This window comes from Osmerus eperlanus, chromosome 19, assembly GCF_963692335.1.
Source record: "Osmerus eperlanus chromosome 19, fOsmEpe2.1, whole genome shotgun sequence".
In the NCBI taxonomy this organism is placed as follows: Eukaryota; Metazoa; Chordata; class Actinopteri; order Osmeriformes; family Osmeridae; genus Osmerus; species Osmerus eperlanus.
Window position 1 is genome coordinate 11,189,845 of NC_085036.1, and position 12,526 is coordinate 11,202,370.

The window sequence follows — 12,526 nt, forward strand, 5'->3', positions numbered from 1 at the left end:
CTCAAGGATTTTCCTTGTTATCGTGGCACTGGAATCCTGCAATCAGAAAACCTCCCTTATTAATATCAAAGAGAACGTGTTTGGGTAATCAACTGTACTGTGGATGAATGACTGCAAAACTTGATCTTAATGTACATTAACGATGGCTACTTCTATACTGCTCTGTCATCGTCGATGCTTCAAGTTGGGATTTTGATATGCTGACTGTCCACTGTGTTGTACTGAAGAGGGTTGTAAAGGGCTTCCTGGGTGTAGCACTGCAAAACTGCAGGGCAGGAGATCATCTGTTCCACACCATCTGACCTCTCTTCAAGCATGGACGTGGGAGGAGAATGCCGTGTCGTTTTCTAAACAAACGGAGAGTGTACTTTGTTTACTGGGAGTCACCACTCGACACAGATGAATGTTTACAATAATGTTCTCCCCTCCTCTATTCTCTCTCTGCCCTTTCATCTCCCTCTCACGTTCTCCTGTTGAGCTTTCCTGCCCAAATGTGCCACACAACGTAAATACATAAACCTCACAATTTGACACGGGATGAGGGGCTTAGATGTTCAGATGGTGGCAGTTTCCGTAGTCATCAATAATCCAGGTATGAATCCCAGACATACAACCACCAGCAGGTGGTTGAGCAGCGGGGGTCAGACCAAATTACAAGAATTACCAAACCTGTCAACCCAGCCAGATGACAGATAGGCTCCTTTGAAGACGCCTCCATGTTTTAACCATGAGCCGCGCCGGGCCACGTCCCTGCCGAAGCTCCCCAGAGGCAGCAGGAGGCAGGTCAGAGAGAGGGATCATTGTCTGAGGCCCACCGACTGTGCGGGCGACTCCCACTTGGAGAGCCTGGTCTATTTGCATGGCCGCAGGGGGAGGGGGATGCAGTGGTGGCCAGGTATTTGCATGGGAGCTTGACATCGGGGTGGCATTTGAATGGGGAACGAGATCTGGTTTGCTTTAGGCTCGGTTCTTCCTCGACCTCTAATGTCCTCATTGGTGTTCTGAAAGGAAGTCTGTCCACACTTCATGACCACGATGTGTTAACAAGTTGCAGAGTCCATTTTGTATGAGTAAGATGTAGTTAACCAACACATTATCTACATTTCAAAAGCCGTTCTTTTGACATATTCTGGCTCCATTTAGAATGTGTTAAATGTTCAGACAAAATAGCAGGCTGATAATTGCAGTTCAATTGAGCAAAAAGACCCCAAAAGAATCATCAAAGTGCATTTGGACTGTATTCTTTGGCCTTCAGTGAAATGTTCAAATCAATGTTTCTGGGGCATAACAGTGGAGGAGTAAATGAGAGGTTTGGTGACAGAACAGGACAGTCAGATCCATTGCACACCCATTTTCAGGTCAATCACAGCAGCACTTAGACCACACAGCTTATAATGGGACTCCTCCACCCTGCTAAGCCTGGCAGCGCTAAGATAGAGAGGGGTGGGGGAGCCGGAAGGGAAAAAATACGGAAAAGTGTGTCCCTCCATACATGGGACCCTTGTAGCAAAGATACCTCTTTCACAACCACCAATCCGTCTGTTCCACAGGAAAACGAGAACCAGTTTGTCCCACAAATACTTCAAAGCGTTTACATTACAATTCAGCTGGGGGGATAGGGGGGGCGGGGGGTAAGCTCCTTACTATTGTCATCTCACTGGAAAGTTGTAGCTCAACAGTCACTCTAATGATTCTGTGGTGTTGGTTTTCATAACTTTGCTAAAGGGACGGGGGCATGTGTGCTGCTCTCTGCCTATCCCAGCTTGTCTGAGGAGTCTGATCTCTGGATCAGGACTGGGGTCGCCACTGGGGTCGCCCGTCTCCCCGCTGGATTACAGAGGAGACAGAGAAAGGCTCCAACGGACATTTTAGCGGTTTGTCTAAAGGTTTAAAGCTCTTTATTTGACCACTGCGGATTAATATCTGCCACCGATCCTTCCTCTGCTGTGGGTTTAAAAGTTTAACAGATAATGGGTCACTCTCACATGAGCCCTCTATCCTTGCTGCAGGCATGTTCACCAGTAGCATCACCACACCACTGGCCTTTCCTGCTGGACATGGGATATGCAGACATGGTAGGGATTAGGCACGAATTGAGGTCAGTGGGTCTTTTACTTAGTGACATACTAAACCATGGACTGTATCCATAACCTTTATGTGGTATTAACCAAAATCTGTGATATAATCGTATAGTAAAAAAGTGGGTCTGTACAAGAAATTACAGTGTGAACAACTGCAGATTTTTTACATTGGTTTTCAAAAGTTGGTTTTCAAACATTGAACGTAGTGTAGTAAATAAGTCAACGGTGCTGTTACAAGTCACACATCATCTAAATAACTGAACGCAGGTGTCAGCTTGAAAAACTGGGATATGATATGATAGCAGCTTTACAAAACAACTCTGTCTCCACACTGACCCTGAGGGTACATGCTGCACTGACTGAGGAAGAGAGAGACTTGTCAGCAAGAGATGTGTCTCTGTAGCCCTGACACCTTACCCAGTTTGGGCTTTGGACAAGCCTTTTAACTGGGCCAAAAAGAAAGCTAGGTCACTACCTTGATCTTCATCCTAGCTATAAAAAAAATACAATACATTCTGGTCTTTCAGATATCCTAAACCAGGCCTGCTAGGTGGTTCTGGTCCGTCTTGAGTTAGGTAGCTCCTGTTGGACCTGTCTTGAGTTGGGCAGTTGGAGCCGGGTTCTGAATGCCTGGGAGCTGAGTGGTTGAGATGACAGATGCTGCTCACAGTGATGCCCGCTGTGATGAGTGAATAATTCACCCAGCTGAATGTTTTCAGAGTCAACCCAGGCTGCCATTCAGTCGGGGGTTCGAACCAGGCCAGCACAGCACAGCTCAGAGTCTGCTGCTGGTGGACTCACGGATGCCCCTGGCCACTGTATACAGGCACGCAACAAAAGCAGACTATTTTGGTCTCCCCCGACAGCCCCTTCTACTTCTGCACATCTCCAGAGGGGAATCCTCAAAAACAGTAACCAACGTGAGTTGCAGAAAACATGTCCCATACAACAGGAGAATGCATTGTTATTTAATTACTTATTGTCTCTTACTACTAGTAAGATCAGTACAATTTCTGTACAAAAGGGAAGGTTTTTAAATGGCCTTTGCTCACAGAATATAGACACGATTCCACTGTCAATTTCTCTTTCAAATTCTGTCCAGGGAGCTTTGATCACATGTGGTTGCCATTTCAAAGACAACGCCTGAAGTGCATCAACCAGAACAAACAGGCCTGAACTGCACAATGAGAGATGGATCATTAGTTTGGTGAACAAGCTGGTTCTTTCCCCAAGAGCAACTCAAGCAGCGTTGCTGAGGGAGTGGTCATGACATGCACCTCTGAATGCCGAGCAGTGTGGGAGTGTACTTGAATGGTCACTTGGGACTGGGGGGGATGGGGGAGTGTGAATGTAATGAGCCTGTGTGTGTGTGTGTGTGTGTGTGTGTGTGTGTGTGTGTGTGTGTGTGTGTGTGTGTGTGTGTGTGTGTGTGTGTGTGTGTGTGTGAGAGAGAGAGAGAGAGAGAGAGAGAGAGAGAGAGAGAGAGAGAGAGAGAGAGAGAGAGAGAGAGAGAGAGAGAGAGAGAGACATAGAGAGACATAGAGAGACATAGAGAGACATAGAGAGACAGAGCCATAGCCTACGCTCATGTCAACATGGAATGCAGCATCCTAAGGAGCAGGGTGTCTATCCTTCGGTCCACTGCATTGAGATCCCTTCAGACGTGGAGGGTGTGTGTGTGGGGTCGGGGGAGGGAGGGTCATGTCTAAACGTGTCCCCAGATGAGCCTCTTTATGAGTTACAGTCAGAGTAGAACTCACTGCACTCTGAGAGGAATTGGATACTTCCTCTCTCTTTTGCTCCCCATCCTTCATGCCTGTGTGGAGTGTGGCCAGCCACACCCCTCCCCCACCCTGCTCACTTGCCTGCCCTCAATCAAGCCTTGTGTCAATATTAATCAGCGCGTGGTGTGCCTGCTAGCACCGAGGCGCATAAATTCATAGGGCCGGCCAATCAGCACGCAGGGCCTGACACAAAGACCCTATCCATGGCGGCGCTGGCCCAGGCAGGCCCCTCCCACTGACAGCTGGCCTATTGTGTGCAGTGCCACTGAGGCTGCCTTGTTTTCCTTGGCTAAGCCAGTTCAATAACTAATCTCAATGCAGCCAGCAGCAGCTTTTTCAACTGGAGCTTTGCAAAGGAAGGGGGAAACGCTTTCAACCCCAACAGCAACACGTAATCTGCTTGTCATGGTGCTGTGGGCAAAATAACAAGTTCACTCACCTTATAGCTACACAGATGTCCCAGGGCCTTGTGAGAAGATCTGTTGAGAATGCAAGTTTCAGGGGGAGCACAAATGATATTTGTTGTTCCGCATTAGAATAGGTTCTGATCGAATGATCAAAATGCCTGAGCACTAAATTATCAAATGATCAAACAGATAGAGGACACTAACAGGTACATCATTATGACAATACCATTTATTTTGAAGGAAGGAATATTACTTCTAAAACCTTCTCTATAGTGTTTTCTCCAGTGGTGCCTGGTAACCCACAAGACTATTCCTACCAAACAGATGATGACAGACAGGAAGTGGAGCGGGGCTGCGGCACACGCACACATGAATGAAAGAGAAAACTGTTGGCCGCTGAACGCGGGACGCGGGGCGGGGGGTGGGGGGGGAGTAGGGGGGAGTAGGGGGGAGTAGGGGGGACACACGCGAGCTGGCTCTCCCCTCTTCCGTTCGAGAGCGCTCCCTCGTCACATGGGAGGATAATTACCTGCAGCCTCGCGCCACTGATGGAGGGGCCGTCTCTGTGCGTCCGCGGGAAGCGTGCGTACGCGTCGCGTTCTGCCTGGTGACACAGCGACAATGGGGCCCCGTCTGGAACGTTTGGGGGCCCCAGCCCTCAGGGAGGACAGATGGAGCCCGGGTTTGGGATTGGACCACATTAGCATGAGAAAAGAGGAGCAGAAAGAGAGAGGGTGGGGGAGCACAGTAGAGACCCCCCTCGCCCGCCCGCTCCCCTCTTTTCTCCCCTGTTACATTAGAGAGAGGGAGAGGGGGGAGGCCTCCTCTAACCCAACTGAAGCTGTTGTGCAGCAGTAAATTGGTGCACAATGGGAGACATGGTGTCAAGCTGTCGCCACGTGTGAGAGACACTCCATTCACGGCACACTGGAAGACAACAAAAGAAAGGAGAGCCAGAGAGCCCTCAACAGGACAACGACCAACATCCTCTTCTTCAGCCATACTCTCTCAACAGATGAAGAGCGCTCAATATTGTGAATTCATTAACATTCATTCACGTGTGTTTGATACTGTACATGCTTGGGTTAGGCACATAGTCAGCTACTGATTTAGACACAGAGAGGTTCATACTGACACTGTGTTTAAGTTTTCCCACAATTAAGTTCATGTTTGTACAAGTGTCTCTTATTTACACTATGATTGAGACTAAGACTGTGAGAAACTAATTCTGGTCGTGTTGGGTTGGAATGCCCCCGGTTAAACCGCAACACTGAAATTAAATGTGAAAATAGAATCCGAGCAAGCAAGAAATACACTGCGAAGTAAAACATCTCAACTTTTCTGTACACGGAGTGAAACTATGTCTCCCCCTAGCGGGTATTGAGACAAACTGCAGGTCTTAGGAGCTGACGACGATAAAGTGTAATAAGTGGATTGAAACTGATTTTTTTTTAGTGTATGCGGTAAACCCCAGATTCATTGCGTTCTTATCACAGATACCTAAAAGTGGATAAAGAAAGTTTATATCTGCGCCTCCAATTTAAAAGTAGTTTAGGTCTACTTGTTTCCAAAGTCAGCTTGCCGTTGAAGTGACAAGACTGCATGGGAACTAACTGAGTTTCCCATGTGGTCAAATGGAAACTTTGAAAAAGGTGTTGACATGAGAACGGATGACATGCCAACACGTTCACGCTTTCCTGAATGAGAATAGGGCAATAAAAGCTCCATAATCTCACGCCTAAACGGTGTGATTTAATCCTTTCATTTGAATCAGCTTCTTTGATCCCCCCTCGTCACAGATATCGGCGCGTGTCAATTGTATGCTTCAACATTTACATGCTCGTGCCAGAATAGGTGTTGAGTTTAAATTACAATGTGTTTCCAGCCATGCCATTCATTCCCCACGTTCTGAGCACATCTTAGGAATTTCTCCAAGCAGATAAGAGTCGTACTCAAGGTTGTGATTATACACCGCAGCCCAATCATAATGGTGCGTCACTATTGTTGATCATTGATTGGTATGTTTGTGGTCGCGTGATAAGCTATTAAGATTTTACCAAGAGTCATGATTTAAACATATGGAAGGATTTATTGTGTACTCCAACAGACAACATGAACATTAGAGAATTCACATATAAATTAGTGTGCAAAAGAATGACAAGAGAACTAAACGTTACACAGTAGCCTACACGTCATGGTGCATGTTATATATAGCTTAATCTACAATATTTACAATATTTAATAAATGCAATTCTGTGTGGCACAGTGGTAATTGTATGGCAGAAAGGAACCTTGTGTTCACAACACTTTGTAATTGGTGTCCTTCATGTCCATCTCTGTCAGAGGAAAACTGTGTGGCAGCCTGGCTTTCAAGCAAGTGAAGCCATTTTAAATATTATAATAATGTGTAATTATCAATATTGTGTGCAATCAGGGCCAAGGTCTCCACACAGCCTGGCTGGCTGAGAGGCTCTGGGCCTTTGAGATAGCTTGGCTCTGGGACTGGTGATGATAGAGAACATTGGCATCCCTTTGTTGGGGTGACTGATGATGGTTCCTGTTGAGGCCACAAACCTGCTGTGGGTACCCAGAATCCTGCATCTTCATCTTAGGTTTGGACGGAGGGCTCTTCATGCTGGTCAGAATATCAGATGGGTGAACTGGAGCTCTGACACCCACAACAGCCTGGCTAACAAGATGACCAGCAAGAGGTGAGTTGAGCAATCCCTTTCCTTCAGGGCCCAGGAACCGCGCAGCTCTCTGCAGGCAGGTGGAGAACCCATCTTTAGAGGAATGTCGTCCAACTTCCACCTTTTTTCTGTCCACATCACCAGTGTTCTTCAGGAAGAGAGCCGTTTGTTCTAGGATCTCAGCTTTCTCCACTCTACGCTGATACTGACCCTGAGGAGGAGAAGAACACAGGTAAATGTACAGTTCTGCCACCAGGAAGTGTCTACAGCTGTGTGCTACTTTAAGAGATTCAGTGGGGGGAAGTTGTGAGACTCGAGGTGGTTTACCTGCTGTGGTTCTTTCAGCAGCAGGGCTGTCAGACGCTCCAGACTGTGGTTTATTCTCTCCCTGCGTCGTCTCTCTACCTGAGGCTTGAGAAGCTGCGGGAGATAAGAGATTGTCAGTGGGAGGTCACATAAGGATCTCTGTTGACAGCCAGCATCAATAGCAGATACACTGTGTGCGTTATTATTTTAGAGGACATATTTTATATGCCATTACTGTGGTAGACATTGTCTTTTTGAAGGCTATGGCGCATGTTGTTAGTCATAAAGTATGCATTGGTATTGGCATGAAAATGTAAAATGTAATCACATATTGCAGCATATACATACAGTTAAGAGGCAATCTATATTGATGCTGTAAGGGATTCTTACCTTTCTGTCCATGTTCGTGCTCACTGTTCCACCAGGGTTGCTCTGCTCTGTAATAGCGTTATCAATAATCACAAGATTGTTGAAGTTATTGGCTGTATCCACAAGTTGAAATTGATGACGAATAGTTGTCTTGTGTGCACTGTCAGTTGGTCAAATACATTTGTGAATGGGACGTTCTTCTTGTTCGGTGTCTTTTAAAGGCCACAAAGTTTGAAAGAGACTCTGAGCTCCTCCCATCTTGGGATGTAACCAATACTGGATGCGTTGTCTATACAGACAACTTTGAAAGACTTCCCACTTTTGACAACTCTATAAAATACAGGCGCTACAGATTGAAGATGTACAAGTCTAAACCATCGCCCAGAAGTCTAAAAACGTGAAATCACATCAAGACAGGTAAACCAAATCAAGTGAAGTTAACATGGCACTTGATGAAATCATGTATAAAAACGTAGAGGGATAGAGTGGCTGTGGAGGGAGATCAAAGAGTCCCCCCACTCCCGCGCCAACAACAATCAGACACCCAGCAGTCACAAACGGCACGCTTATTGTAATGGCCCGTGTGTGATGGTGTCGAGAAGGAACAACTGCGAGCTCTTCCCCAAATGTGTCACAGACGTGTGAATATAAAAAGGTGACAACCAGAGGATTCTAAAGTCATTGCCCAACAGGGACTCAAGTTGCCCAAATGGCACGCGCAAAAAGGTCTGGAGAAGTGCTATTTTGAAAGTGGAAATTGAGAACGCCACTAAATCTTACAGGAACCCTAAATGAAACCTGTATAAATAACATTTGTTTAAAAAAAATTACACATGCGATTTCCTGTTGACTTCGTTTGAATGACAAAAGTGGTCATTCGTTTTGAAAGACTCGACAGCGTCATTCGTTTTGCCTTTCTTTCAGAGATACAATTACTTAGATTGTGCATCGATTTGGGGTCGATATACCTGGAAACGGCTCCCCTTTGCACAACCAGTGTCTCATATGTGTGTACGTTTATGTATGCCTGTTTTCCCAGTAAATATCAATTAATGTTAGCATCTGTTGGGGCTGAGATTTCGTCTATAGTCAGATTGAGAATAATGATGTGTCTGTTTGAACTAACTGGACATGCCTAAAACGACTCTGCATTTGCTTTTGTTAAATACAAATTTAATGGATGGAGAGAGCACAGGTCTATATGTGTGTCCGTCAAATACGCAGTAAAATTGCGGAAACACAGTCCCGTGGACAAGTGTGAAACCGGTCACAAGGCCACGCGTGAGGAGAGGTGTGAGAATGAGCCGGACAGGCTTCCTCCCGTTTGACACCGGAGTCTGAAACTGTTGCCATTAAAGAAAGCGTGGCAATTGTGGGCCCTCGCTTTTACATACAAAAAGTATGCGGCCTATATGCCACGCGATGACAATGGTTGTCCAGGAGCGTGCCTTTTGCACATTTTACGCATAGACCTAATATGCATTCATAAAGTATGTCTTGAACGAGATAAACTTATATGATTAATGGAATAATATTTTAATACACTGTGTTAAAGAGGTCAACGTGTGAGTGAAAATAAACTGGGGAACCAACCAAAACTCCCACGACATCAGAGGCGGCTGCTTAGCCTACATTTATTGCGCCTTGGTACAAATTTTAACAGGTACTAGAGAACTGATTGCAGTCCCATTTCCCAAGGGAAAGGGCCCAGTACATTTTCCCAGCCTGGCACATCATGGACCATATATTCAGACCAGAATGTCGGTCTATTATCAACCATAGCGTTTAATGAACATTGTCATGTTCGAGGAACTGGAGGTGCACATTGGAAAGTGTTGGAAGTCGAAAAGAAGGAAGACCTATACAAATTAAATTTTAGACGGAATGTGGACGCTATTTATATTTTTGGAAGTTGTTTAATTTTTCAGCAATTTATTTGGTCAAATATATCGTTGTTGCTAATTCCCTTTGCAGTCTGTAGAGCTAGTAAATGTTCTCAAGTATTTGATGGTTATTTTACAACCATCCAACGTCTATGTCCACAAAAGGCGTAAGTTCAAAGAAATGACCCCAACTCTTCCTTTAAGCCCTGCGGTGTGGAAAAATGGCTCCCACGGAGACCTTTCTTTCATCTTCCGGCACGCGACTTAACACCTACAGGTGCGAAAGTACCGGCAATGCATGTTTGACATTTGCAAGTGTGCTGACACTGAAAAACGGCACGTGCTGACAAATGTATGTTAATATCCTACCAACACAAGTATGCATACAAAATCAAGACACAAACGTCATGAGGTATGTTTTTATTTTTCTTTAGCTTAAAAAAATGTAAACATATAAATTAACGTGCAAAAAATATATAAGATAAATATAACAGTGATGTGCCAACAAGGTATACAGTGTATCTGTTTTGTTCAGATTGCCAACATATTTATACAATATTTACATGTTTTACATTTGCTGCTCAGTACAGTATTGCAATCACTGCAAATCAATGAATCATCAGAGTCTAGTGTTTACAACACTAGATACAGAAAACAGAAAAAAGACTTCCTTAGCAGTCTTCAGAGAGATATATGTGGAATTGCATGAAGGCTTTCAGCCATTTGAATTCAAGTTCAGTATCAGTCCAGTATTGTGTGCGATCAGGGCCAAGGTCTCCACACAGCCTGGCTGGCTGAGAGGCTCTGGGCCTTTGAGATAGCTTGGCTCTGGGACTGGTGATGATAGAGAACATTGGCATCCCTTTGTTGGGGTGACTGATGATGGTTCCTGTTGAGGCCACAAACCTGCTGTGGGTACCCAGAATCCTGCATCTTCATCTTAGGTTTGGACGGAGGGCTCTTCATGCTGGTCAGAATATCAGATGGGTGAACTGGAGCTCTGACACCCACAACAGCCTGGCTAACAAGATGACCAGCAAGAGGTGAATTGAGCAATCCCTTTCCTTCAGGGCCCAGGAACCGTGCAGCTCTCTGCAGGCAGGTGGAGAACCCATCTTTAAAGGAATGTTGTCCAACTTCCACCTTCTTTCTGTCCACATCACCAGTGTTCTTCAGGAAGAGAACCGTGTGTTCTAGGATCTCAGCTTTCTCCACTCTACGCTGATACTGACCCTGAGGAAGAGGAGAACAGAAGTAAATGTACAGTTCTGCAGCCAGGAATTGTGCTACTTTAAGAGAGTCAGCGTGGGGAAGGTGTGAGTGAGACTCGAGGTGGTTTACCTGCTGTGGTTCTTTCAGCAGCAGGGCTGTCAGACGCTCCAGACTGTGCTTGATTCTCTCCCTGCGTCGTCTCTCCACCTGAGGCTTGAGAAGCTATGAGAGATGAAAGAGATTGTCAGTGGGAGGTCACACTTGACACTTGTCGTTGTTGATAGCCACCAAATTAAACTGAATCTGGTGTCTCTCAAACGTCCATTTTCGGTATATAACCAAAATTAACTGTATTGAATTTCAAACGGTCAAAATAAAATCTTACCTTTTTGCAAATTTTCGCTGTCTCAGATTTGTGAAGTTTCATTGTAATATCCATACTTATAGTTCCCAAGTCGTTTTGCATTTAGTTTCACTTTTTCACCAGGGAACGTTAATAATACAATCAACAAGAACGTCAGGGTAAGCACACAGAAGATGTGGTGTGCTGAATGTGACGTCTCAGTTCTCAGAACCGTTTTAACTCCGTGGTCGCAGGTGTGAGACCACTCTGCTCCTCCCCTCAGCAGATAACCAATCCCTGCGCCGCGCGCAACTGTCCTTGAGGGGCACTGTAAATATTCGACAAATGAATAAATGCATGTTACTATTAACCTCATATTTAATTATAGTTTGAGTAAATTGACATGGCATGACTTAAACATTACATAGTTTTATGTCTTATTGTGCGTGGGTGTTTTTTCAACATGATTGGTAGATCATCAACTAGAACCACCATCTTCAAAAGTTATGAGTGTGAGAAGTTTAAGGCAAGGAATAATTTGAATAATATTTCTGGTCATTTATTTTAGTTTAAAAGTTCTTGTTTCATTACTTGTACATCAAAGGCCACTGCATGGTGAGTTAGAACGTTTGCAACCTATCACTCCCATAGTAAACGGCACGTGCTACAGAGTGAACTGGCACGTGTATTGTAATTAGAAATGAGGTGTTAACAGACAAATGCGATTGTTTCCTCTCACTTAAGGAGACAAGTCTAAAGACAAGCATAATCGAAAAAACGTTATTTAGTTAAACATTTAGGCTGCGGCATAACTATTTCTGAGAATCTCGCTTGCATGAGCATCTAAACGTGTGCTTATTGCAAGTTGATAAGAACTTTTGCTAAGTCTAAAGACACAAACCTGGCACGCGAGACGCTCAGACAGCCCCATGATAACAGGAAATAATTCAGTTGGCATATCTTACGCATCGACTCAAACTTTTACTCTTGGTTTTATTTGTATATTCGTTTATCAGTGTAATGCATCTTGGAAGTTGTTAAATACATTTGGCAAACTGCGTAAAATATGGTTGCAATAAGCATTGTGTAAATCTCTATAAATTAAATTAGACTGGTCTCGTTGTTTATACATACAGTAGGCTAGGGCTACATATTTGCCATGCGTCTAGCCTGATATTTATCTTAGCAACTGTGAGGAATCGTGATTGCAAATCTCACGTTTAACTCACTAGTTTGTGTGAAGCTGAGAACCAATGCTTCCAGACACACTTCACTACACGATGTATAAAATCTAACAGGTAATAAACTGCAAATGTATTCTATATGGTCCCTGTTCTCATGGGAAACTCTACAGAGACCTTCTCCCACTGCTACATCTTACATGCGTGGAGTCCTTGCGTAGGCCTAAATAAGTAAAATTTTACATTTAGGCTAATTCATTTTGCTGACGC

General features: G+C 44.7%; 2 protein-coding genes across 2 annotated transcripts; both read right to left on the reverse strand.

Moving 5' to 3' along the window:
- Positions 1 to 6,702: 6,702 nt before the first annotated feature.
- LOC134040050 (transcription factor HES-7.1-like) lies at positions 6,703 to 7,670 on the reverse strand. Its single transcript, XM_062486274.1, has 3 exons — positions 7,659 to 7,670; positions 7,290 to 7,382; positions 6,703 to 7,173 (listed from the first exon to the last, which is right to left on the reverse strand). Exons 1-3 carry the CDS (start codon positions 7,668 to 7,670, stop codon positions 6,703 to 6,705), a joined length of 576 nt encoding a protein of 191 aa, XP_062342258.1.
- Positions 7,671 to 10,240: 2,570 nt separating this feature from the next.
- LOC134040051 (transcription factor HES-7.1-like) lies at positions 10,241 to 11,159 on the reverse strand. Its single transcript, XM_062486275.1, has 3 exons — positions 11,118 to 11,159; positions 10,862 to 10,954; positions 10,241 to 10,747 (listed from the first exon to the last, which is right to left on the reverse strand). Exons 1-3 carry the CDS (start codon positions 11,157 to 11,159, stop codon positions 10,283 to 10,285), a joined length of 600 nt encoding a protein of 199 aa, XP_062342259.1. The 3' UTR covers positions 10,241 to 10,282.
- Between the last annotated feature and the right edge of the window lie 1,367 nt (positions 11,160 to 12,526).

What these genes read in the sequence shown, in the direction of transcription:
- LOC134040050 (XM_062486274.1), bottom strand. An exon ending in TGCTGAAAGAACCACAGCAG is followed by an intron (nt 7,174 to 7,289) that starts GTAAACCACCTC and finishes TCTCCTCCTCAG; the next exon opens with GGTCAGTATCAGCGTAGAGT.
- LOC134040051 (XM_062486275.1), bottom strand. Translation starts at nt 11,159, where the DNA reads ATGAAACTTCACAAATCTGAGACAGCGAAAATTTGCAAAAAG. An exon ending in CAGCGAAAATTTGCAAAAAG is followed by an intron (nt 10,955 to 11,117) that starts GTAAGATTTTAT and finishes CATCTCTCATAG; the next exon opens with CTTCTCAAGCCTCAGGTGGA. An exon ending in TGCTGAAAGAACCACAGCAG is followed by an intron (nt 10,748 to 10,861) that starts GTAAACCACCTC and finishes CCTCAGGGTCAG; the next exon opens with TATCAGCGTAGAGTGGAGAA.